The sequence below is a fragment of the Lithobates pipiens genome, unplaced genomic scaffold (assembly GCF_037356315.1).
Source record: "Lithobates pipiens isolate NorthernLeopardFrog02 unplaced genomic scaffold, aLitPip1_a1.2 Scaffold_16, whole genome shotgun sequence".
Taxonomy (NCBI): domain Eukaryota; kingdom Metazoa; phylum Chordata; class Amphibia; order Anura; family Ranidae; genus Lithobates; species Lithobates pipiens.
In genome coordinates this window covers 385,841,332-385,869,063 of record NW_027507748.1, presented here as the reverse complement: position 1 = coordinate 385,869,063, position 27,732 = coordinate 385,841,332, and the positions used below count along the sequence as shown (strand labels likewise).

Here is a 27,732-nt window from a genome sequence, read left to right as displayed (position 1 = left end):
TTAGGTTGGTATTTTGAAACTAGGCTAGTGATGTAGCTGGGGGCTAAAATGTGGATGGCTTTGTAAGTAGTTGTTAGTATTTTGAATTTAATTTGTTGGGTAAGCGGAAGCCAGTGGAGGGATTGACAGAGAGAAGTAGCAGGCACAGAGCGATTGGTAAGGGGGATGAGTCTGGCAGCAGCATTTATGATGGATTGAAGGGGGATGATAGACTATGTAGAGGTAAGCCAATGAGTAGGGCGTTGCAGTAGTCGAGGCGTGAGATGACCCGGGAGTGAATTAAGATATTTGTGGTGTAATTGGTTAGAAAGGGGCGTATTTTGGAGATATTGTAGGGGTTGAGGTGGCAGTAAAATTATTTTCCATGCCAAGTAACCTAACTGTCCATATTTAAAAAAAAAGTTTTTTATTTAAATCTTTTTTTCTATTTATAGCCACCCAACGGAGATCATTTGCTATATTTATGGGAGTGCACAGATGTTTGCACTCTACAGGTTTTGAATAACTAGGTGGTGATCAGGGATTTAAATTGGTTACTCAAACCCTGATACAGGGATTATGACCACACATCTGAGAAGGTGAAAGAAAAATGCATTATATTATTATGCAATAAGAATGTAACATTACAGTACGTTTTTTTAAGAACCGTGTTATATTTGTGCAATCACTTTTTACAGCTTCTCTTCATTGCACAGTGTATTTCTCAATTGTTCACTAATCTATCTCTTTTACAGGTTATAAATATAACTGGCATATCATTTGGATATGGAATGAGTGCTGGATGTGATACATTGATGTCACAGGTATTTTGATGAATGTTTTTTTTTTCTTTTATGTCTTTTTTGCATATAAATTCTGTGACATTTAGTTGGATATACATATTAGAATACCATGGTTACCTGACCCTGTCTGTTCATTAATTTCTTCATCTGGCTGTCACTTCATCAGGGCCATATTTATGCACTCTGCTGCCCTAGGTCCATCTGAATAAAGACACTCTTGTGTATAAGCTACACCATTTGGGGGACATTTAAAAATAAAGCTCTGCTTAAACTGGTGCAGTTGGCCATACCAAACAGTCAGCTTCTATCTTTCATTTTTGCCACAGCTTAGAAAATGAACATTTTTTAAAGCTGATTGGCTGCTCTAGGCAATTTGTCTCAGACACTTTTATTCATTTCTCTCTTTTGTCATGTGCTTTTTTTTATATGCAAAATCTGTAATTTGATATACAGACTACCAAACATGAGAAAGAGTGAAGGTTTAATGTAACGTGAAATATGAATAGCCTTAGGACTTCTCTCAGCTCCTTGTCTAGTCTTATTCTTCATCTATCCATATTTAATATGCTGCAAGCATCATTCTATAGTAATTAACCTATTTATTATGTTACATGTTTAAAACATAGTTCATATATGTGTTTTGTGTCTCTTTGTTCAACATTTTCAATAAAATGTAAGGTACAGTACAGGGCTTTTTTTCTCAGAGAATAGGTACAGGTACTCCCTTTTAGAGTCACCCGTTATCTCCACCCCTACCCAGCTTCGAGCACCATCCCTTGGCCCACCCCCTACCCACCTCCCAGCAACATCCCTTTTAGAGAATAAAGAACCAAGTATAATTTTGTGGTGCTAATTAATTTGTATGGAATTTGATAATGTTAAAAAGAAAAACAGTAAAATAGATCCCCTGCAACCAGCAATCCTTGGTCCCCCTCTGCAAAAATAAATCCTCCTGAAACAATAGATTCTCCGGCAACAACAGATTCCTCCCAGCAACAACAGATCCCCCCAGCAACAATAGATCCCTTCCTGCAACAACAGATCCCCCAGAAACAATAGACACCGCCACAACAAAATACCCACCAGTGACAATAGATCTCCTAGCAACCTGCATCAATAGACGCTCCAGCACTCAATATCATTACATTCATGCAGTGTTGGAGGTGCCGGAACTGTGTTCCCCCACGTTCCCGCTGAAAAAAATCCCTGGTACAGTATAATAAAATTTCAGTGAGAAAAATAAAACAGAACTTTAGGCAATCAGCTGAATGCATATCTGCACTTTGTGTTACCTGCTGATATAATTATTTTTAGTTATTTGGATGACCATTATTTCCTGGTGTAGTAATTGCAGCTTCCTGTCTCACATCTCTGCCTCCAGTCTATTCATTGAACACCTAATCAGCATTATAACCAATGAGCTGGCAAGTGACCTTGGAATCTATAACAATTAGCGTTTCTGGTACCTTCATGGGAACATACAAAGGTTGGTTGGTGCCATGCTCCTCCAACCCCCAAGATCAAATATAACTGTAAAAAAATGTAACTAATTACCCTCACTATTTATTTTTTGTCATCAATACAGAATAATACTACTCTATTCACTCTGTTGGCAACTGTGTTGACCTCATATTCTCCTACCTATGCACTCTGCACAACCTCTCCAATATTCCTTTTCCTCTCTCTGATCACCACCTTATTAGTTTCACAATCTCCTTGTCTGCCTCCTCCTTTCCTTCCAACTACCAAACTATTACCCTTAGAAACCTTCGCCATCTTAACCCCTCTCTTCTTTTTTCTGCTACAGAGGGTTTCTATGACAAAATCTCATCCTTGTCCTGCGCCAACTTGGCCACTTCTGTCTACAGCAGTTCACTGTCATCCACCCGGGATACCTTGGCCCCCTTCACTACACACAGAATCAGGGCCTGACTGCTACAACCCTGGCAGATAGACAATACCAGAAGCCTCAAAAAATGAAACCGTGCTCTTGAGCATCTGTGACGTAAGACTAATGCCCTGTACACATGATAGGATTTTCTGACACCAAAACCATGGATTTTTTTCCGAAGGATGTGTGCTCAAACTTGTCTTGCATACACACAGTCACACAAATGTTGTCGGAAATTCTGAACATCAAGCACGCGGTGACATAGAACATGTATGACGAGCCGAGAAAAATGAAGTTCAATAGCAGCTCTTCTGCTTGAATCTGAGCATGAATGGACTTTTGTGCGTCGGAATTGTGTGCACACACTCGGAATTTCCAACAAGTTTTGTTGTCGGAAAATTTGGGAACATGCTCTCAAACATTTTTTGCTGGAAATTCCAACAACAAATGTTCTATGGAGCATACACACTGTCAGACTTTCCAACAACAAGCTCACATCCAACATTTCTTGACGAAAAATCCTATCGTGTGTATAAGTCACAGCAAGATTTCAGCCAATATGAATCTGCCCTCCAAAAATACCATTCCTGCCTCCACACTGCCAAACAGACCTGCTTTATCACTCTCATTAACACCCTCTCATGCAGTCCCCGTCAACTCTTTTCTACCTTTACCACGCTACTTCATCCAACATTACCTCCACCCACTAAAGCCCCATACACACTATCAGATTTTCTGCAGATTTTTTCCATCAGATTTACCAAAACCATATAATATGAGGTCAAACCTTAGGGATTTCAATGTTTATGCAATCAGGCAGGCCCTTCCACTACATGGTTTTGGTAAACCTGAAGGAAAAAATCAGCAGACAATCTGATAGTGTGTATGGGGCTTTACTTACTCACTGCCCAGGAGATTGTTAATCACTTCAAAAATAAGATTGAGACAATTCGTCTCGAGATCTCCACTCTACAGATATCTCCCTCACTTTAAACTCCTTGTCCTCCTGCACAATTAATACTTCCCTCTTTTAACCCAGCTACTATAGAGGAAGTCACTAAACTTTTTTCTAATGCCCACCTAACCTCCTGCCCCCTGGACCCTGTTCCTTCTCAAATACTACGGTCACCATCTGAATCTATCTTACACTACTTAACTCATCTTCAACCTCTCACTCTCTACTGCCATTCTTCTCCAATCCTCTAAAACATGCGCTAGTCACTTCCATACCAAAAAAGGCCTCACTAGACCCTACCAATCTTAACAACCTAAGACCCATCTCTTTACTCCCTTTTGCCAAACTCCTTGAATGTTTAGTCTACAACCGACTGAGCGACCACCTCTTTGAGAATAACCTTCTTGATCCCCTTCAGTCTAGATTTCGTCCACAGCACTCCACAGAAACTGCCCTCCTAAAACTCACAAACAACTTACTAACAGCCAAAACCATTGGTCATTATTCCATACTCTTACTCTTGGAAATTTCTCCTGCCTTTGATACAGTTGACCACCCCCTCCTCCTCAAAAAACTCAATTTGCATGGCTGCACTCTCCATTGGCTCCATTGGTATCTCATCGCACCTTCAGTGTCACTTACAACTCCACTGCCTCCTCTCCAACTCCTCTTACTATTGGGGTTCCCCAAGGTTCTGTCCTTAAACCTCTGCTATTCTCGATCTACACGTCCTCCCTGGTTCAGCTGATAGCCTCCCATGGCTTCCACTAACATTTATATGCTGATGACACCCAAATCTATCTCTCTGCCCCTCAGCTCACCCCATCAATCTCCTCACACATCACTTATTTACTAACAGACATATCAGCCTGGATGTCAAACCACTTCCTCCAACCGAATCTATCTAAAACTGAGCTCCTAATATTTCCCCCCAAATGTGCCCCTTCCCTTAACTTCTCTGTCAAGATCAATGGCACATCTGTCAGTCCATCTTCACATGCCAGGGTGCTAGGGGTAACCTTAGACTCTGAACTGTCCTTTCAGGCCCACATACAATCCCTGTCAAAATAATGCCGGCTTAGCCTCCGCAACATTTCCAGAATACACCTCTTTTTAACTATTGACACCACCAAGCTTCTAATTCACTCCCTGGTTATCTCTCGCCTCAACTACTGCAACTCCCTCCTCATTAGATTACCTTTACATAGACTACCCCCCCCCCCTCCAGTCCATAATGAATGCCGCTGCAAGACTTATCCACCTTACCAACCATTCAGTGTCCTCCACCTTTCTCTGCCAATCCCTCCACTGGCTTCCACTCACCCAACAAATAAATTTCAAAGTACTAACAATAATTTACAAAGCCATCCATAACCCTGCCCCCAGCTACATCACTAACCTAGTCCCAAAATACTAACCAAGCCTCTCTCTTCTGTCCTCCTAAGACCTACTGCTCTCTAGCTCCTCTGTCATGTCCTCCTACCATGCTCGCCTCTGGGATTTCTCCAGAGCTTTTCCCATCCTTTGCAACTCCCTACCCCAATCTGTCTGACTGTCCCCTAATCTATACATCTTTAGACGGCCCCTGAAAACCCTTCTCTTTAAAGAAGCCTATCCTGCTTCTAACACTGTTTTACTTCCTTCACCAGCAAATCCCCCACAGCTATTACCTTTTTTATCAATTGACTCTTCCTTTTTAGATTGTAAGCTCTAAGGAGCAGGGTCCTCCGATTCCTCTTGTACCAAATTGGAATGAACTGTAATGTCTGCCTTTATTTTGTTAAGCACTGCCAAAACTGTTGGCGCTATATAAAACCTGTATAATATGAATAATAATAATAATAATAATAATAATCTTCACTACTCTGGCCCCTTAATTTTATTTGGTATTGGTCAAATATATCCACACTTATGTAGCGATACCTCCCAATAGGGATGAGCTTCGAGTTCGAGTCGAACTCATGTTCTACTCGAACATTGCCTGTTCGCCTGTTGAGCGAACAGTGAACAATTTGGGCTGTTCGCAGCAAATTCGAAAAGCCGGAACACCCTATACAAGTCTATGGGAGAAATCTAAAGTGCTCATTTTAAAGGGTAATATGCAAGTTACTGTCCTAAAAAGTGTTTGGGGACCTGGGTCCTGCCCCAGGGGACATGGATCAATGCAAAAAAAAGTTTTAAAAACGGCCGTTTTTTTAGGAGCAGTGATTTTAATAATGATTAAAGTGAAACAATAAAAGCGTAATATTCCTTTAAATTTCGTAGCTGGGGGGTATCTATAGTATGCCTGTGAAGGGGTGCATGTTTCTGGTGCTTAGAACTGTCCCTGCACAAAGTGTCATTTGTGCAGGAAAAAAAGTCTTTTAAAATCACTTGCGGCTAAATTGTTGGCTCCCCGTAATACAGAGAACACTCAATGAGTGTTCTCTGTATTAGCCGACAATTCATTCATTCATTGATAAAAAAAAAAAAAAAAAAGCGTGGGGGTTCCCCTAAATTCAATTACCAGGCCCTTCAGGTCTGACATGGATATTAAGGGGAACCCTGTGTCAAATTAAAAAATTTTTTTTATGTGGGGTCCCCCTAAATATCCATACCAGACCCTTCAGGTCTGATATGGATATTAAGGGGAACCCTGCATCAAATTTTAAAAATAAATTGACGTGGGGGTCCCCCTAAAAATCCATACCAGACCCTTTATCCGGGCACGCAACCTGGCAGGCCGCAGGAAAAGAGGGGGGGACGAGAGAGCGCCCCCCCTCCCTCCTGAACCGTACCAGGCCACATACCCTCAACATTGGGAGGATGCTTTGGGGGTCTGTGACCCCTCAAAGCACCTTGTCCCCATGTTGATGAGGACAAGGGCCTCATCTTCACAACCCTGGCCGGTGGTTGTGAGGGTCTGCGGGCGGGGGGCTTATCAGAATCTGGAAGCCCCCTTTAACAAGGGGACCCCCAGATCCCGCCCCCCCTGTTTGAAATGGTAAGGGGGTACAAAAGTATCCCTATCATTTCACAAAGAAAGTGTAAAAATGGTTAAATAAGACAAACACACTTTTAAAAAATTCCTTTATTAAAAAAAAAAAAAGATTCCAGCGGTGCTAATCCACTCTTGCTATTCAGCGACGAATCTCCGGGGTCCAGCGATGGATGATCATATCCAGCGACGGGGGATCTCTCAGTCCAGCGCTGTCCATACATCCATCTTCTGTCTCTACTGCGGAGACACTGCAAAGATCCCAGCGCTGACGTTTCTTATATTAGGAGGGCGGGGCCACCCGCCACCTGACCCCGCCCCCTCTGACGCTGGTGAAGGGAGCCAGGGGTTCCCCAGTGACGTATGGGTGACCCCGCCCCCTCTGATGTAACAGAAACCTGCGTTACATCAGAGGGGGCGGGGTCACCCACACATCACTGGGGAACCCCTGGCTTCCCTCTCCATGTCCCAAGCCACCCCTCTTTCCAAGGTTTTATTTACCTCCTCATGAAAAGAAATCAGATTTGTTTGACAACTTCTGTCTTTCATGAATCCATGCTGTCTCTTGCTTAAAATATTTTTTTTTCCAGCAAGAACTCATCTATGTGGTATTTTATTAAATTCTCCAGTATCTTCTCAACAATAGGAGTTAATGTAGAATGTAATGACCGTAAAAGTCCTTCGTGGGTACACACCCACAGAGGAGCAATTGCCGTTCTACTTTAAGAGTGTAAAGTGTAAGCGCCAAACATATACATATATGACTCTTAAAATAAAACAAGAGAACAATAAACACCAGTGTGTACACACACCTATAACGGATGAACACAGCGTGACCCCAAATATGGGGATAACCACAACATATATGAAAAAAACAAAATGGTGAATATATAACAATCGAAATCTATATGTCAATAAGACTAGACATGTGGGTATATATCTCAATAGGAGATAGCAGAAAAAAGTCACACTTTACTGTGACGTGACCCCAAACAAGGGGGTGATAACAAAGTGTACAAAAAACATCAACATAAACATATAAAAATATAAATAATAAAAACGCTAGAGTCCATTGAATAATGAAGCAAAAACGTGCAAAGTGTAAGTCCCAATAAACTTCAGGGACCACGGGGGTCCCACGTTACTGTGACCACAAGTGATTCCACCCAGTGTAGCTCCCACCACCTTAAGAAGCACAGGCTTACCAGATGGACGTGACCCGAATAGACGTATGCCTAAGGGGTCGGTAATGGCTTGTAATCCCAGCTAATGCAATCCTGGATTCAGCATTCCAACGTAAGGGGAGTCCAAACACAAATGGTTCATTCAATGTGGACGACTGCGTGCAATCACTGTTTTTATGTATATAGACAGCTCCGGCAACAGTTCAGGCATGAAAGTGGAAGAATAGAGCCGACATAGCATAATAACATTTTAAAAAAAAAATTGCTTTAATAAAAAAAGTTCAAACTCACATTTCCATTGTAATCAATAAACATGTCAGAGGAAAATAGGCAGTGGTGGAGTCCTCCCGACGCGTTTCGACCTACAGGTCATCATCTGGGGTTCTGACCCCAGATGATGACCTGTAGGTCGAAACGCGTCGGGAGGGCTCCGCCACTGCCTATTTTCCTCTGACATGTTTATTGATTACAATGTAAAATGTGACTTTGAACTTTTTTTATTAAAGCAATTTTTAAAAAAAAACTTTATTATGCTATGTCGGCTCTATTCTTCCACTTTCATGCCTGAACTGTTGCCGGAGCTGTCTATATACATAAAAACAGTGATTGCACGCAGTCGTCCACATTGAATGAACCATTTGTATTTGGACTCCCCTTACGTTGGAATGCTGAATCCAGGATTGCATTAGCTGGGATTACAAGGCATTACCGACCCCTTAGGCATACGTCTATTCGGGTCACGTCCATCTGGTAAGCCTGTGCTTCTTAAGGTGGTGGGAGCTACACTGGGTGGAATCACTTGTGGTCACAGTAACGTGGGACCCCCGTGGACACTGAAGTTTATTGGGACTTACACTTTGCACGTTTTTGCTTCATTATTCAATGGACTCTAGCGTTTTTATTATTTATATTTTTATATGTTTATGGTGATGTTTTTTGTACACTTTGTTATCACCCCCTTGTTTGGGGTCACGTCACAGTAAAGTGTGACTTTTTTCTGCTATCTCCTATTGAGATATATACCCACACGTCTAGTCTTATTGACATATAGATTTCGATTGTTATATATTCACCATTTTGTTTTTTTCATATATGTTGTGGTTATCCCCATATTTGGGGTCACGTTGTGTTCATTAGTTATAGGTGTGTGTACACACTGGTGTTTATTGTTCTCTTGTTTTATTTTAAGAGTCATATATGTATATGTTTGGCGCTTACACTTTACACTCTTGACGTTTTCCTAGCTAAAAAGATCCCAGTTTTAGCGTGTTAGCAGCCTTTGTTTTAGTTTTTCCGTTGTTGACTACTGCGCAGTGTTATTGTGTACATTTTGCCGTTCTACTTTGTCTGGCATTGTTAATCGTTGACTGCTACAATATATATTTTAACTGCAAACCAGTTCAACATAATCTTTCCTTGCTGATTCAACACTGTACAGAAGGAGCAAAAAGGAGGAGAGGAGGGTTTCAGGGCTTTAAATGAAGCACGGGGTTAGAATAGAATACATGGATGTTAAGAGGTTTAATATGCGGTAAAAACGTGATTACATACATTTTATCCATATATATATATATATATATATATATATATATAAAATACATACTATTCACAGAGTCAATTTCTGTAACAGTGGTAACTGGTAATAATATGGTTGGTTATGAATGAATACCATAGTAAAATACAGAGTCCACAAATGATTGTAATGCGGTACACCATTAATAAAACATAGCAACTGCATGACCTATGACCTTCTGATCCTATCACAAGATAAACTAATATAATGTATATTTTTGGCATGTAATGTTAGAGCTGGAGTGCAGGGATACATGGCATCTGGTAGCTCGACGCGTTTCACGTCTTGGTGACGCTCATCAGGAGTAGGCACGTGATTGGTCTGAAAATAGGGAATGATATCTAATTAAAACTCAAATAAAGGAGAAGGGGGATTGGAAAAACCCACCTATAGATCACTTAAATATAGGTATGCAGTTGTAGGCTTGGTATTAAAGATCACCGGCCACCAAAAACACCAGGGGCGGAAGCTGAGGAGGCACATCCAGCAGCGACACACCTCACGAGGAACAACCCAGACTGACTCAGGGCACACAGAGTGCTCCTAAAGTGAATATGTGACAGCAATTGAGTGATTGGCCTAATAGAGTGTGTGAATATATGAATATATAAGGACTATGTGGAGGGGAATAAAGTGATAATGAGAATTGTGCTAAATGGTAGGAATGTTGTGAATGCAGGGGGAGGAAAATAAAAAGTGAAAAGGGGAAACTGGTGTGGGTGGGTGTGAGTAGACAGTGATGAGGGCGGACAGCCATTGTATAAGGTCACCACCCAGACCCCTGAAGGAAAAAGTAATTGTGTCAAAAAAAAATACAAAAACAGAAAACCATAAAGTAACAAAGTGTTACATGTGGGGGATTACAGGTGCTAAGGGGATGGGTCATGATCCGAATGAGCAAGGGATCCATTATGTGTGAGAACCCTGAGGGTCCTGGTCCCGCCAATGCCGCCATAAGTACCACGCACTGCCGTCAGACCACCCCCAACGTCATACGCACAAGCGCCGTCAGGGAAGGGAGTTTCTGGCATCTGAGCAAATCGCCGTTCGATGCTGGTGCCTACACATGCGCACTCTGCCTGCCGGGAAAGCAGCACCCAATGGGAGACACCGCTCATCCAGCGTGCAGTGCTGCCACGAAGGGTGGAGGGAGTGGACCCTGAGGCCCTGGCCTCATTTAACCACTTCAGCTCCGGACCAATAAACACCTTAAGGACCAGAGGTCTTTTTGCAATTTCGCACTGCGCTGCTTTAACTGGTAATTGCGTGGTCATGCAATATTGCACCCAAACGAAATTTGCGTCCTTTTCTTCCCACAAATAGAGCTTTCTTTTGATGGTATTTGATTGCCTCTGCGATTTTTTTTTTTGCGATATAAATGGAAAAAGAGCGAAAATTTTGAAAAAAAAAGATATTTTCTTCTTTTTGTTATAAGAAAAATCGAATAAACTAAATTTTAGTCATACATTGAGGGCAAAATTTATTCAGCCACATGTCTTTAGTAAAAAAAATGTCAATAAGCGTATATTTTTTGGTTTGCGCAAAAGTTATAGCGTCTACAAACTAGAGTACATTTTCTGGAATTTACACAGCTTTTAATTTATGACTGCCGATCTCATTTCTTGAGGTGCTAAAATGGCAGGGCAGTACAAATCCCCCCCCAAATGACCCCATTTTGGAAAGTAGACACCCCAAGGAAATTGCTGATGGGTATGTTGAGCCCATTGAATATTTATTTTTTTTGTCCTAAGGGATTGAATAATGACAAAAAAAAAAAAAAAAAATTTTTTTACAAAAAGTTGTCACTAAATGATATATTGCTCACACATGCCATGGTTATATGTGGAATTGCACCCCAAAATATATTCCGCTACTTCTCCCGAGTATGGGGATACCACATGTGTGGGACTTTTTGGGAGTCTAGTCGCGCACGGCACCCCGAAAACCAATCACCACCTTCAGGATTTCTAAGGGTGCAAATTTTTGATTTAACTCCTCACTACCTATCACAGTTTCGAAGGCCATAAAATGCCAAAATAGCACAAAACCCCCCAAAATTACCACATTTTGGAAAGTAGACACCCCAAGCTATTTACTGAGAGGCATGTTGAGTCCATGGAATATTTTATATTTTGCCACAAGTTGCGGGAATATTACAAACTTTTTTTTTTTTGCACCAAGTTGTCACTAAATGATATATTGCTCACACATGCTATGGGCATATGTGAAATGACACCCCAAAATACATTCTGCTGCTTCTCCTGAGTACGGGGATACCACATGTGTGGGACTTTTTGGGAGTCTAGTCGCGCACGGCACCCCGAAAACCAATCACCACCTTCAGGATTTCTAAGGGTGCAAATTTTTGATTTAACTCCTCACTACCTATCACAGTTTCGAAGGCCATAAAATGCCAAAATAGCACAAAACCCCACCAAATGACCCCATTTTGGAAAGTAGACACCCCAAGCTATTTACTGAGAGGCATGTTGAGTCCATGGAATATTTTATATTTTGCCAAAAGTTGCGGGAATATTACAAACTTTTTTTTTTTTGCACAAAGTTGTCACTAAATGATATATTGCTCACACATGCTATGGGCAGAAGTCAAATTACACCCCAAAATAAATTCTGCTGCTTCTCCCGAGTACGGGGATACCACATGTGGGGGACTTTTTGGGAGCCTAGCCACGTACGGGACCCCGAAAACCAAGCACTGCCTTCCGGATTATATATAAAAAACAAACTAACCAGAGTCACCCGTAACACTTATACGGGGATCAGTGGTGAAAGGGTTAACTAGGGGCAATCAGGGGGTTCAAATTTTTATTAGGTAGTATATGGGGGTCCCTGGCGCTATATAAAAACCTGACGGGGAACCTAAATAACTAACTGGCTAACCAGCGTCACCAGTGACACTTATACTGTGATCGCTGGTGAAAGGGGGTGAAAGGGTTAACTAGCAGCAATCAGGGGGTTAAAACCATTATTGGGTAGTATATCGGGGTACCTAGCGCTATAAAAACCTGGTGGTGAACCTAAAAAAATAACTAGCTACCTAGCGACACTAGCGACACTGATGCAGCGTTCAGAAAAATTATCGCTTAGTGACACTGGCAAAAGGGGGTGAAAGGGTTAACTAGCGGAAATCAGGGGGTTAAAACCATTATTGGGTAGTATATCGGGGTACCTAGCGCTATAAAAACCTGGCGGTGAACCTAAAAAAATAACTAGCTACCTAGCGACTGTAGCGACACTAATGCAGCGATCAGAAAAACGATCGCTTAGTGACACTGGCAAAAGGGGGTGAAAGGGTTAACTAGCGGCAATCAGGGGGTTAAAACCATTATTGGGTAGTATATCGGGGTACCTAGCGCTATAAAAACCTGGCGGTGAACCTAAAAAAATAACTAGCTACCTAGCGACTGTAGCGACACTAATGCAGCGATCAGAAAAATTATCGCTTAGTGACACTGGCAAAAGGGGGTGAAAGGGTTAACTAGCGGCAATCAGGGGGTTAAAACCATTATTGGGTAGTATATCGGGGTACCTAGCGATATAAAAACCTGGCGGTGAACCTAAAAAAATAACTAGCTACCTAGCGACACATGCAGCGATCAGAAAAATGATCGCTTAGTGATACTGGCAAAAGGGGGTGAAAGGGTTAACTCTAGGGGCAATCAGGGGGTTAAATCTTTATTGGGGGGTGATAGGGGGCTACCCTGGACCTAACACTAACTGTCCTGACAGTTTTTACTGTCACAACTGACACTGAATGCATTGATCAGTAAAGAAATGATCAATGCAATCAGTGGCACTGTGACTGGGGGGGGAGGGGGGGCGGGGGGGGATCGGGGGGCGATCGGGGGGGTTTGTGTGCCTGTGTGTACCTACATGTCAGTGTAGTGTTGGTGCACACTTACTATTAGTCTTCTCCTCGTAGTCCGGTCAAAAAGACCGCCTCGAGGAGAATGACATCACTTCCTCCTTCCTGTGTAAACAATACACAGGGGAGGAAGCTTCTCATTGGCCAGGAGCGATCCAGAGGGGGTGGCCGAAAACCAACAGCCATCCCCTCATCACGGAGCGCTCCTGGACCGAATCGGACCGCCGTAAACAGCGGGAGGGGGTCCGATCGGACCCCCCACCCGCTGGAAGGCAATCACGTAAATCTACGTGATTGTGCCTGCCTGTGCCATTGTGCTGACGTACAATGGCAATACGGCGGTCCTGAAGTGGTTAAAGTCCCAATATTCCCTATTCCCCTTTTCCCAGCTAATTAATTATTGACTGTGCAGATGCGCAGAACATCCCCCGGTTCGGTTTGCACCGGAAAATGCGAACAAGCAAAAACTTTGTGGTAACATGCGAACATAATTAAAGTCTATGGGACACAAACATGAAAAAGCAAAAGTGTTTATTTTAAAGGCTTATATGCAAGTTATTGCCAAAAAAAAGTGTATGGGGACCTGGGTCCTGCCCCAGGGGACATGTATAAAAAAAAATGCAAAAATAGTTTTTAAAACAGACATTTTTTCAGGAGCAGTGATTTTATTAATGCTTAAAGTGAAACAATAAAAATGAAATATTCAGTTAAATATAGTGCTTGGGGAGTCCCCTTAGTCTGCCAGTAAAGTAGTGCATCTTGCCCATGTGTATAACAGTACCGCTTAAAAATGAAATTATTAAAGTAAAAAATGTAATTTAAAATTGCTTGCGGCTGTAATGTATTGCTGGATCCCAGCAATATACATAAAAAAATAATTGAAAAAAATTGCATTGCCCCCCCACCCCCGTCCATTACCAGGCCCTTCAGGTCTAGTATGGATTTTAAGGGGAACCCCATGCCCACATTTTTTTTTAAATGCCGTGGGGGTCCCCCTAAAATCCACCCCTATCCGAGCATGCAACCTGGCAGGCCACAGGAAAAGGGGGGGAACGAGAGAGCGCCCCCGAACTATACCAGGCCATATACCCTCAACATGGGGAAGGTGCTTTGGGGTCCCCCCAAAAAAGCACCTTGTCCCCATGTTGATGGGGACAAGGGCCTCATCCCCACAACCCTTGCCTGGTGGTTGTGGGGGTCTGCGGGCGGGGGGCTTATTGGACCCTCCCCATGTTGAGAGCATGTAGCCTGGTATGGTTCAGGAGGGGATGGGCGCACTCTCGTCCCCCTCCCTTTTTCCTGCGGCCTGCCAGGTTGCATGCATGGATGAGGGCCTGGTATGGATTTTGGGGGGGTCCCTACACCATTCTTTTTTTTACATTTTGGTAGCAGGGTTCCCCTTGACCACTTCAATACATTGTGTTATATAAACTACACTGCCTGCATTGCCTGAAAAGAGTATAAACTGAATATATAGGCTACACTGAATGAGTATATATATATATATATATATATATATAGTGTGTGTGTGTGTGTGTGTGTGTGTGTGTGTGTGTGTGTGTGTGTAGCTTCAAGCATTGGTGATATCAGCTTGATTACCAATATCTCCTCCTTAACTGTAGAAAGTGCTGAATCATCAAAACCATGGAGGAGTACTTAGATGAAAATATTTCCACAGGAAAGAGGGCAGCCAAAATGTAACAAATAATAGAAACTTGCCACTGGACACCTCAGTGGGCTGACCCACCACCTTCAGAGCGAAGGTGAAGAACGAGACCAAGCACCCCTTGGAAATTACTGCCTCCAGTAACTTAATTGACAATGAAATTATGACTGTCTGCTGAAGCCAAGATACTACATACAAAAGACTCCGACAAAATAGTGATGAGGCCCACGTGCAGGCCTGAAAATTCTACAGCAGGGACTGTCTGAAGACCGGGAATGGGAGATTCCAACACAGCCCCTGACAAGGAGTATACTTGGCTCAGGCATATTAAACCAGAAGGCTTGACAAGATCAGTGGACTAAGGGGATGCTGACCTTGCCTGCAGGAATGCAGGAAAAAGCAGGAGCTGGGGGTGCGCTGACACCCCGTCTCTGATCGAGCGAGTTTCAATCACCTCGATCCTGTCTTACAACCGTAGCAGGCCATGGAGAGCATATTTAGCCCACCTGAATCTGCGTTAAAGAATAATGCCCAAAACATGTTCCATGCTGGTGGATAGGAGTAGCTGGGACGGAATTGGAAGAAATCCGAAGCATACCACCTTCCTTCCTTAATGACGGAGTACTACCATGCTCTCAACCCCCCAAGTGGGGTTTAACCGGCCGTATATGTACATTGGCCGAGTGGGATCCGCCTGCTTCTGACTGGACATTGTGAAATATTCAGTTAAATATAGTGCTTGGGGAGTCCCCTTAGTCTGCCAGTAAAGTAGTGCATCTTGCCCATGTGTATAACAGTACCGCTTAAAAATGAAATTATTAAAGTAAAAAATGTAATTTAAAATTGCTTGCGGCTGTAATGTATTGCTGGATCCCAGCAATATACATAAAAAAATAATTGAAAAAAATTGCATTGCCCCCCCACCCCCGTCCATTACCAGGCCCTTCAGGTCTAGTATGGATTTTAAGGGGAACCCCATGCCCACATTTTTTTTTAAATGCCGTGGGGGTCCCCCTAAAATCCACCCCTATCCGAGCATGCAACCTGGCAGGCCACAGGAAAAGGGGGGGAACGAGAGAGCGCCCCCGAACTATACCAGGCCATATACCCTCAACATGGGGAAGGTGCTTTGGGGTCCCCCCAAAAAAGCACCTTGTCCCCATGTTGATGGGGACAAGGGCCTCATCCCCACAACCCTTGCCTGGTGGTTGTGGGGGTCTGCGGGCGGGGGGCTTATTGGACCCTCCCCATGTTGAGAGCATGTAGCCTGGTATGGTTCAGGAGGGGATGGGCGCACTCTCGTCCCCCTCCCTTTTTCCTGCGGCCTGCCAGGTTGCATGCATGGATGAGGGCCTGGTATGGATTTTGGGGGGGTCCCTACACCATTCTTTTTTTTACATTTTGGTAGCAGGGTTCCCCTTGACCACTTCAATACATTGTGTTATATAAACTACACTGCCTGCATTGCCTGAAAAGAGTATAAACTGAATATATAGGCTACACTGAATGAGTATATATATATATATATATATATAGTGTGTGTGTGTGTGTGTGTGTGTGTGTGTGTGTGTAGCTTCAAGCATTGGTGATATCAGCTTGATTACCAATATCTCCTCCTTAACTGTAGAAAGTGCTGAATCATCAAAACCATGGAGGAGTACTTAGATGAAAATATTTCCACAGGAAAGAGGGCAGCCAAAATGTAACAAATAATAGAAACTTGCCACTGGACACCTCAGTGGGCTGACCCACCACCTTCAGAGCGAAGGTGAAGAACGAGACCAAGCACCCCTTGGAAATTACTGCCTCCAGTAACTTAATTGACAATGAAATTATGACTGTCTGCTGAAGCCAAGATACTACATACAAAAGACTCCGACAAAATAGTGATGAGGCCCACGTGCAGGCCTGAAAATTCTACAGCAGGGACTGTCTGAAGACCGGGAATGGGAGATTCCAACACAGCCCCTGACAAGGAGTATACTTGGCTCAGGCATATTAAACCAGAAGGCTTGACAAGATCAGTGGACTAAGGGGATGCTGACCTTGCCTGCAGGAATGCAGGAAAAAGCAGGAGCTGGGGGTGCGCTGACACCCCGTCTCTGATCGAGCGAGTTTCAATCACCTCGATCCTGTCTTACAACCGTAGCAGGCCATGGAGAGCATATTTAGCCCACCTGAATCTGCGTTAAAGAATAATGCCCAAAACATGTTCCATGCTGGTGGATAGGAGTAGCTGGGACGGAATTGGAAGAAATCCGAAGCATACCACCTTCCTTCCTTAATGACGGAGTACTACCATGCTCTCAACCCCCCAAGTGGGGTTTAACCGGCCGTATATGTACATTGGCCGAGTGGGATCCGCCTGCTTCTGACTGGACATTCAGGAACGTCCTTCAGAAGGAGGGGGCTCGTGCGCGCGTGGCCGGACACGGCGCATCTTGAATCAGCAGGAGGGCTCTGTGATTGGCCCTCCTGATCACATGACGGCCATGTCCAATCACAGCCATCATGTGATCAAAACAAACAGCCGGTTGCTAGGCATTCGGCTCTCCTCTCCTCACATGGAAGTCGTCGCTGAGGAGAGGAGAGCAGATCGCTGCAGCCAGCTGGTGATCAGTGAGTATGAGCTGTTTTTACATCTTTTTACTCACTGATCATTAGTCTAGTGTAAACACACATCACCACACAGTGTAAACACACATGTCCCCAAAACACACATGTCCCCAAATAATAAAAAGACATGTCCCCAAATAAAAAAACATATGTCCAACTAAAATCACATGTCCCAATGATTATCTGCACACATATGTACGTGATCACCTGTACACATATGTACATGATCATTTGCGTACATATGTCCGTGATCACATAAACCAATTATTATACACTTAACAGAATTTTTTTTACCAAAAACATGTAGCAGAATACATTTTCGCTTACATTTATGACAAAATTTGATTTTATTGGATTTCTTTTAAAATAGAAAAAAGAAAATATTGTTTTTTTTTCAAATTTCCGCTTTTTTGCGCTTATATCGCAAAAAAAAAAAACGGAGTCGTGAATAAATACCACCAAAATAAAGCTCTATTTGTGCAAACAAAATGATAAAAATTTCATTTGGGTACAGTGTAGCATGACTGCGCAATTGTCATTGAAATTGCGAGAGCGATGAAAGCTGAAAATTGGGCTGGGAAGGAAGGGGGCGAAAGTGCCCTATATTATAGTGGTTAAGGGATGAACGAGAATTAGTTGCTTCTGAAACATGCGGCATGCCCAAACCCAAGGACACACAAACTAGAGAAAGTGACAACAGACAACCAGACATGAGAACAACACCCCTCTGTGCCTACCTGAGTATAAGGACGTAAGCAGTAATGACAACACTACAGCGTGTGAATCAACCTGATGACGACCCCCACCCTAGTGCATGTAGTAAGTGAGCCAGAGTAAGCTGCAGCGCAAAGACAGGTTTTAAAACGGAAGACAGGTTTAAAACGGAATACTCAGGGCTAGTGTACCCACAGACAGTGGTGGATAGTTATACAGGTGTGAGGCCGCGTACACACGCGGGGACTGTTCGCCCAACTTTGTCCGCTGAACAGTGTTTCAGCGGACAGTCCGCTCGTGTGTGGGGCTTCAGTGGACAGTTTCAGCGGACAGTTTGACGAACAAAGTTTTTCGGAAATTCCGAAAAACTGTCCGCTGAAACTTGGTTTGAGCGGACAGTCCGCCCGTGTGTGGGCCAGTCCGCTGTACTTTCGAAATGAGCAATCTTCTTGTAGCTCTTTTGCTAGCGGAGGAGTCCGGCTTTCTTCCTCCCCGCCGCCGGCCTCTTCTCCCGACTTCGGGGGTCTTGTCCCCCTCTTCGGTTCTTCTGCCGGGCCACCGCGCCTTCTTATAGCTCTTTTGCAGGCGGTGGCCCGGTCTTCTGTCGCCGCCGCCTTCCGTTCTTCTGCCGGGCCACCAGTCACTCTGGCCACCAGTCACTCTGGACACCATTTTGACTCTGCCAGCAGTAGGACTGTGTGACAGTGAGTTTGCTGATGATTCATGGCCTACACAGCAGGGACCCAGACAGCTATACCAAGAGGGAGCTCTGCAGACAGCATTGCTTCTTCAGTGCAGTGGACCGGTGGGTGTTCCAGGTCATCCAGAGGCGCCTGCAATTCAGATTCCCATGTGCTGCAGCAGACATCATTATTCAGAGCCAAGATACAGAGAGAGAGTTACAGCAGGAGCCTTCTCATCATCTGCATTGATGCTAAATCCATCTGAGTTCCAGACTGGTGAGCGGGCATAGCCCATGTTATAGTTAAGGACACTGCTGTTAAACATCACTCACACAGTTTTGCTGGTGGTACTTGTAGTCCCACAGAAGTTAAATCCTATGCTATAGTGGACACAGAAAGAAAATACCTATACTCAGTCCCCAGTATTGATTCCAGTAGCCATATCAGATGAAACATTTAGGATCATAAAGGAAGGAATGTATAATACTACCAGGATAAATATAAGCGTTGCCAAATTTACTACACTTTGCCATCTTGGATTATTTTATTTGCAACATAAAGAGGCTAGCTGAAGATATGTGGATTTCAAGAAATACCCTTTTACCCTTTTATCATCCTTTTTTCCTTCATATGCCTTCATTGCATTGAACTGCTAAAGGGAGACATCCTATTGAATGTAATGTTGTTTATTCAGTTTTTTCACACTGTGCAAGATTTACTGGCCTGTGAGTTGAGGAGGCAGAAGGGAGAAATCTGACACATTATATACAGCAGTGATGGCGAACCCATGGCACACGTGCAGCTGCCGGCACGCCGAGCCCTCTCTGTGGGCACGCCATGAAAGGAGAGCCATTAAATGAGAAAAGCACACAGTGAAAACATAATCGTCCGCATCGCAAACTACATCTCCAACAGTTCTGTAGGCGAGTGGGCGTGACAAAGAATAAGTGCCCAGGGGTGACGTGCGCATGCTAATCCAATCATAGAGGCTGTCTCATCCACACCGCACCCACCATCAAACAAATCAGCGGTGACGTGCAGGGCGTGACTGGGAGAACATACGGCTGGGATCAGAGGAGACTTGTGGGTGGGAATGAGCTGCCGGAGAGACTGGAGAACGGTAAGATCAATGTGGAGTGGATCCATTATTTCCCTGCATCTAAACATCTCTAAAGTAAGCCTTTCACTGTTAAAGTTTATTGCTTGTTTAACGGTATGTAACGATCTACAAAAAACTAATACAAACCAACTCACGACAACGCTGACATTGTGCTCTGTACAGTTACAGATTTTACTCAATTTTGCAAAATAAAGGTGTTAATTTGGTGAGTGCATGTGTCGGGTAGGTGAGTGCATGTGTCGGGTAGGTGAGTGTAATGGTCAGGTAGGTGAGTGCATGTGTCAGGGAGGTGAGTGCATGTGTCAGGGAGGTGAGTGCATGTGTCAGGGAGGTGAGTGTAATGGTCAGGGAGGTGAGTGTAATGGTCAGGGAGGTGAGTGTAATGGTCAGGGAGGTGAGTGTAATGGTCAGGTAGGTGAATGCATGTGTCAGGTAGGTGAGTGTAATGGTCAGGTAGGTGAATGCATGTGTCAGGTAGGTGAGTGCATGTGTCGGGTAGGTGAGTGCATGTGTCGGGTAGGTGAGTGCATGTGTCGGGTAGGTGAGTGCATGTGTCAGGTAGGTGAGTGCATGTGTCAGGGAGGTGAGTATAATGGTCAGGCAGGTGAGTGCAATGGTCAGGTGAATGTATGTGTCGGGTAGGTGAGTGTAATGGTCAGGTAGGTGAGTGTAATGGTCAGGTAGGTGAGTGCATGTGTCAGGTAGGTGAGTGCATGTGTCAGGGAGGTAAGTATAATGGCCAGGCAGGTGAGTGCAATGCTCAGGTAGGTGAATGCATGTGTCAGGTAGGGAAGTGCAATGGTCAGATAGGTGACTGTAATGGTCAGACAGGTGAGTGCAATGGTCAGTTAGGTGAATGCATGTGCCAGGTAGGTGAGTGCAATGGTCAGGTAGATGAGTGCAGGTGTCAGGTAGGCGAGTACAGTTGTCAGGTAGGCGAGTACAGTTGTCAGGTAGGCGAGTACAGTTGTCAGGTAGGCGAGTGCAGTGGTCAGGTAGGCGAGTGCAGTGGTCAGGTAGGTGAGTGCGTGTGTCGGAGGTGAGGGTAATGGTCAGGTAGGTGAGTGCATGTGTCAGGTAGGTGAGTGCATGTGTCAGGTAGGTGAGTATAATGGTCAGGCAGGTGAGTGCAATGGTCAGGCAGGTGAATGCATGTGTCAGGTAGGTGAGTGCATGTGTCAGGTAGGTGAGTATAATGGTCAGGCAGGTGAGTGCAATGGTCAGGCAGGTGAATGCATGTGTCAGGTAGGCAAGTGCAATGGTCAGATAGGTGACTGTAATGGTCAGACAGGTGAGTGCAATGGTCAGTTAGGTGAATGCATGTGCCAGGTAGGTGAGTGTAATGGTCAGGTAGGTGAGTGCAGGTGTCAGGTAGGTGAATGTATGTGTCAGGTAGGTGAATGCATGTGTCAGGTAGGTAAGTGCATGTGTCAGGTAGGTGAGTACAGTGGTCAGGTAGGCGAGTGCAGTGGTCAGGTAGGCGAGTGCAGTGGTCAGGTAGGCGAGTGCAGTTGTCAGGTAGGCGAGTGCCAGGTAGGCGAGTGCAGTTGTCAGGTAGGCGAGTGCAGTGGTCAGGTAGGCGAGTGCAGTGGTCAGGTAGGCGAGTGCAGTTGTCAGGTAGGCGAGTGCCAGGTAGGCGAGTGCAGTTGTCAGGTAGGCGAGTGCAGTTGTCAGGTAGGCGAGTGCAGTTGTCAGGTAGGCGAGTGCAGTTGTCAGGTAGGCGAGTGCAGTGGTCAGGGAGGCGAGTGCAATGGTCAGGGAGGCGAGTGCAATGGTCAGGGAGGCGAGTGCAATGGTCAGGGAGGCGAGTGCAATGGTCAGGGAGGCGAGTGCAATGGTCAGGGAGGCGAGTGCAATGGTCAGGCAGGTGAGTGCAATGGTCAGGCAGGTGAGTGCAATGGTCAGGCAGGTGAGTGCAATGGTCAGGCAAGTGAGTGTAATGGTCAGGCAGGTGAGTGCAATGGTCAGTTAGGTGAGTGCTATGGTCAGTTAGGTGAATGCATGTGTCAGGTAGGTAAATGTACCCACAGACAGTGGTGGATAGTTATACAGGTGTGAGGCCGCGTACACACGCGGGGACTGTTCGCCCAACTTTGTCCGCTGAACAGTGTTTCAGCGGACAGTCCGCTCGTGTGTGGGGCTTCAGTGGACAGTTTCAGCGGACAGTTTGACGAACAAAGTTTTTCGGAAATTCCGAAAAACTGTCCGCTGAAACTTGGTTTGAGCGGACAGTCCGCCCGTGTGTGGGCCAGTCCGCTGTACTTTCGAAATGAGCAAACTGTTCCCGCTCGGAGGAAAGTCTGCTCATTTCGAGCACGTCTCCAGGTAGGCGGGGCCCGCGAAGGAGACGTCGCGGGCCCCGCCGCCTGGTATGGACTTAAAGGGGAACCCCAACGCCGAAAAAAATCGGCGTGGGGGTCCCCCCAAAGTCCACAACAGACCCTTGTCCGAGCACGCTACCCGGCCGGCCAGGAAAGGGGGGCGAGCGAGCGCGCCCCCCTTCCGAGCCGTACCAGGCCGCGTGCCCTCAACATGGGGGGTGCCTTGGGGAAGGGGGGGCCGCGCGGCCCCCCCACCCCAAAGCACCTTGTCCCCATGTTGATGAGGACAAGGGCCTCTTCCCGACAACCCTGGCCGTTGGTTGTCGGGGTCTGCGGGCGGGGGGCTTATCGGAATCCGGGAGCCCCCTTTAATAAGGTGGCCCCCGGATACCGGCCCCCCACCCTATGTGAATGAGTATGGGGTACAATGTACCCCTACCCATTCACCTGTAAAATAAAAGTACCCAAAAAAAAAACACAACACACGAGATAAAATATTTTATTGCACAGCTCCAGGGGTCTTCCGTCTTCGGGGGTCTTCTCGCCGGACTCCTCCGCTATCTTCTTGTAGCTCTTTTGCTAGCGGAGGAGTCCGGCTTTCTTCCTCCCCGCCGCCGGCCTCTTCTCCCGACTTCGGGGGTCTTGTCCCCCTCTTCGGTTCTTCTGCCGGGCCACCGCGCCTTCTTATAGCTCTTTTGCAGGCGGTGGCCCGGTCTTCTGTCGCCGCCGCCTTCCGTTCTTCTGCCGGGCCACCGCGCCTTCTTATAGCTCTTTTAGAGGCGGTGGCCCGGTCTTCTGTCGCCGCTGTCGCCTTCCGGTCGCCTTCCGTTCTTCTTGTTCTTCTTCTTCTTCTCCAGGAGATGTTGAAACGTCGCTCTCTCCGGCCGGAATGGCAGAGCCGCGCTGTGCGGCCACTTATATAGGGACAATGGGGCGGTGTCACATGGTATATGTCACATGGGTTGGTCACATGGTGACCCCGCCCCCATACGTTGTCATAGTCCCCATGTGACATCAACCCATGTGACCAACCCATGTGACATATACCATGTGACACCGCCCCATTGTCCCTATATAAGTGGCCGCACAGCGCGGCTCTGCCATTCCGGCCGGAGAGAGCGACGTGTCAACATCTCCTGGAGAAGAAGAAGAAGAACAAGAAGAACGGAAGGCGACCGGAAGGCGACAGCGGCGACAGAAGACCGGGCCACCGCCTCTAAAAGAGCTATAAGAAGGCGCGGTGGCCCGGCAGAAGAATGGAAGGCGGCGGCGACAGAAGACCGGGCCACCGCCTGCAAAAGAGCTATAAGAAGGCGCGGTGGCCCGGCAGAAGAACCGAAGAGGGGGACAAGACCCCCGAAGTCGGGAGAAGAGGCCGGCGGCGGGGAGGAAGAAAGCCGGACTCCTCCGCTAGCAAAAGAGCTACAAGAAGATAGCGGAGGAGTCCGGCGAGAAGACCCCCGAAGACGGAAGACCCCCGGAGCTGTGCAATAAAATATTTTATCTCGTGTGTTGTGTTTTTTTTTTGGGGTACTTTTATTTTACAGGTGAATGGGTAGGGGTACATTGTACCCCATACTCATTCACATAGGGTGGGGGGCCGGTATCTGGGGGCCACCTTATTAAAGGGGGCTCCCGGATTCCGATAAGCCCCCCGCCCGCAGACCCCGACAACCAACGGCCAGGGTTGTCGGGAAGAGGCCCTTGTCCTCATCAACATGGGGACAAGGTGCTTTGGGGTGGGGGGGCCGCGCGGCCCCCCCTTCCCCAAGGCACCTCCCATGTTGAGGGCACGCGGCCTGGTACGTCTCGGAAGGGGGGCGCGCTCGCTCGCCCCCCTTTCCTGGCCGGCCGGGTAGCGTGCTCGGACAAGGGTCTGTTGTGGACTTTGGGGGGACCCCACGCCGATTTTTTTCGGCGTTGGGGTTCCCCTTTAAGTACATTCCAGGCGGCGGAGCCCGCGACGTCTCCGTCGTGGGCCCCGCCTACCTGCACACGCGCTCGAAATGAGCGGACTGTTGCCTCGTGTGTGGGCGAGTCCGTTCATTTCAAAAGTTGCGCGGACTTAGTACGACAAACAAAGTTTGCCGTATTTGTCCGCTCAAAAAGTGCCGTGTGTGGGCGTGTTCGTTCATTCAAAAGTTTGAGCGGACTGTTTGACGAACTTAGTTTCGGCAGACAGTCCCCGCGTGTGTACGCGGCCTGAAAGGACAGGTTCCCCTTGGTGGTTTCAAGAAGCAGAAATAAATATATATTTATTTTATTAGTTCAAAGGCTTAATCGCCGTCATAAATTTAAAATACGGACTCTGGTATATGTTATTACAGCATATCGATGGGTAAAGGATATATGCAACATTTGGTACAAAGATAGTTACAGGAACAATTTACAAATACATCAATATTTCAAAAGCTACAAATAGCACCCATGCTACCCCAATGCATTTCGACCTCCAGGGTCTTCTTCGGGGGGGGGGGGGGGCAAAACCCAAGCAGAAGGGGTGATTATATTGTATATTCTGCAAATAGTCAAAAGAAAAAAGACTTTCAATAAAAAAAGTTTTTTAGCCTACAAATTAGCTAATTATTATACCTTATTTCAGTAATATTTACCAGTTCCACCAAACCGTTACTGTTCAACCAGAGACTTTTATTAAAATCTGAAAAAGAAATTAGTGCCTTCTCTCAAAGGGTCATCCTGGTACTGCTGCCCTGCTGTTCTAACCCACTTCATCCACCCACCAAACTGGGGGAAAGAAGGGGGGGGGGGGGAGGAAAATGACTTCACGGGGGCATCGATCGCTGACTTGCAAGAATTGACGGTATCTGGGAGTTTATCCAGGGGAACCAGAGGAACAGAAGAGGAGGTTCTTGGCACACCCTAGGTGGCCACACCTAAAAATAATGAAATATAATAAAATATAAAATAAGTGTTCCACGTCAAGATATTCTAAGTGAATATATAAATGTTGTGTTACAATATTGTACTATTATATAAGTGCATATATAAATATAAATAAGAAATAGAAAGTGGAAGAAAAGTAATGCTTAGTTGCCCAAATAATATATGTTTATACAAAAGAAATTTAGTAAAAAACTGTGGAGTCACCAGTATGATGATTATCGTTATTGTGAAGTGGTGTTACTATTATTCGTAAATGATTAACAAGTGGTGCGAACAAACCAAAATGTGTAGGTTGTGGAGGGAAAAAAAAAAAAAAAGACTGAAAAAACTGACATAGGAGTGTGTTTAAACCACTGACCCCATCTGCATATGGTGATGGTGATCACCATATGCAGATGAGGTCAGTGGTTTAAACACAATCCTATGTCAGTTTTTTCAGTCTTTTTTTTTTTTTTTTCCTCCACAACCTACACATTTTGGTTTGTTCACACCACTTGTATTTGTGTTTGTTAATGCATTGTTGGCTCTCTCTAGTGTTTGCTGAACTCTATGTGTTAACTTCCTTTTTCCTGTGTGAGGATATAGAGCAAAGCATTATGGGATGTGTAGTTCAGAATTCTGAAGTAACTGTGCCAGCAGGACTGATCTGAACTACAAATAACAGAATGCTGAGTGAACAGAATTGACTGCTGCAAAAGGATATAAAAGGGGCTGGCGTGGCCTAGATCAGTCACTCTGGACACCATTTTGACTCTGCCAGCAGTAGGACTGTGTGACAGTGAGTTTGCTGATGATTCATGGCCTACACAGCAGGGACCCAGACAGCTATACCAAGAGGGAGCTCTGCAGACAGCATTGCTTCTTCAGTGCAGTGGACCGGTGGGTGTTCCAGGTCATCCAGAGGCGCCTGCAATTCAGATTCCCATGTGCTGCAGCAGACATCATTATTCAGAGCCAAGATACAGAGAGAGAGTTACAGCAGGAGCCTTCTCATCATCTGCATCGATGCTAAATCCATCTGAGTTCCAGACTGGTGAGCGGGCATAGCCCATGTTATAGTTAAGGACACTGCTGTTAAACATCACTCACACAGTTTTGCTGGTGGTACTTGTAGTCCCACAGAAGTTAAATCCTATGCTATAGTGGATACAGAAAGAAAATACCTATACTCAGTCCACAGTATTGATTCCAGTAGCCATATCAGATGAAACATTTAGGATCATAAAGGAAGGAATGTATAATACTACCAGGATAAATATAAGCGTTGCCAAATTTACTACACTTTGCCATCTTGGATTATTTTATTTGCAACATAAAGAGGCTAGCTGAAGATATGTGGATTTCAAGAAATACCCTTTTACCCTTTTATCATCCTTTTTTCCTTCATATGCCTTCATTGCATTGAACTGCTAAAGGTAGACATCCTATTGAATGTAATGTTGTTTATTCAGTTTTTTCACACTGTGCAAGATTTACTGGCCTGTGAGTTGAGGAGGCAGAAGGGAGAAATCTGGCACATTATATACAGCAGTGATGGCGAACCCATGGCACACGTGCAGCTGCCGGCACGCCGAGCCCTCTCTGTGGGCACGCCATGAAAGGAGAGCCATTAAATGAGAAAAGCACACAGTGAAAACATAATCGTCCGCATCGCAAACTACATCTCCAACAGTTCTGTAGGCGAGTGGGCGTGACAAAGAATAAGTGCCCAGGGGTGACGTGCGCATGCTAATCCAATCATAGAGGCTGTCTCATCCACACCGCACCCACCATCAAACAAATCAGCGGTGACGTGCAGGGCGTGACTGGGAGAACATACGGCTGGGATCAGAGGAGACTTGTGGGTGGGAATGAGCTGCCGGAGAGACTGGAGAACGGTAAGATCAATGTGGAGTGGATCCATTATTTCCCTGCATCTAAACATCTCTAAAGTAAGCCTTTCACTGTTAAAGTTTATTGCTTGTTTAACGGTATGTAACGATCTACAAAAAACTAATACAAACCAACTCACGACAACGCTGACATTGTGCTCTGTACAGTTACAGATTTTACTCAATTTTGCAAAATAAAGGTGTTAATTTGGTGAGTGCATGTGTGTAATGGTCAGGGAGGTGAGTGTAATGGTCAGGTAGGTGAATGCATGTGTCAGGTAGGTGAGTGTAATGGTCAGGTAGGTGAATGCATGTGTCAGGTAGGTGAGTGCATGTGTCGGGTAGGTGAGTGCATGTGTCGGGTAGGTGAGTGCATGTGTCGGGTAGGTGAGTGCATGTGTCGGGTAGGTGAGTGCATGTGTCGGGTAGGTGAGTGCATGTGTCGGGTAGGTGAGTGCATGTGTCGGGTAGGTGAGTGCATGTGTCGGGTAGGTGAGTGCATGTGTCGGGTAGGTGAGTGCATGTGTCAGGGAGGTGAGTATAATGGTCAGGCAGGTGAGTGCAATGGTCAGGTAGGTGAATGCATGTG

General features: G+C 45.5%; 1 protein-coding gene across 1 annotated transcript in view; it reads left to right on the top strand.

Moving 5' to 3' along the window:
- The window catches only part of LOC143983033 (multidrug and toxin extrusion protein 2-like), a 229,168-nt gene that overhangs the window by 41,731 nt on the left and 159,705 nt on the right, over positions 1-27,732 (top strand). Inside the window, exon 3 of the mRNA XM_077482260.1 lies at positions 735-803. Within this exon, the coding sequence (XP_077338386.1) occupies positions 735-803 (69 nt within the window). The remainder of the gene's footprint in view (positions 1-734; positions 804-27,732) is intronic.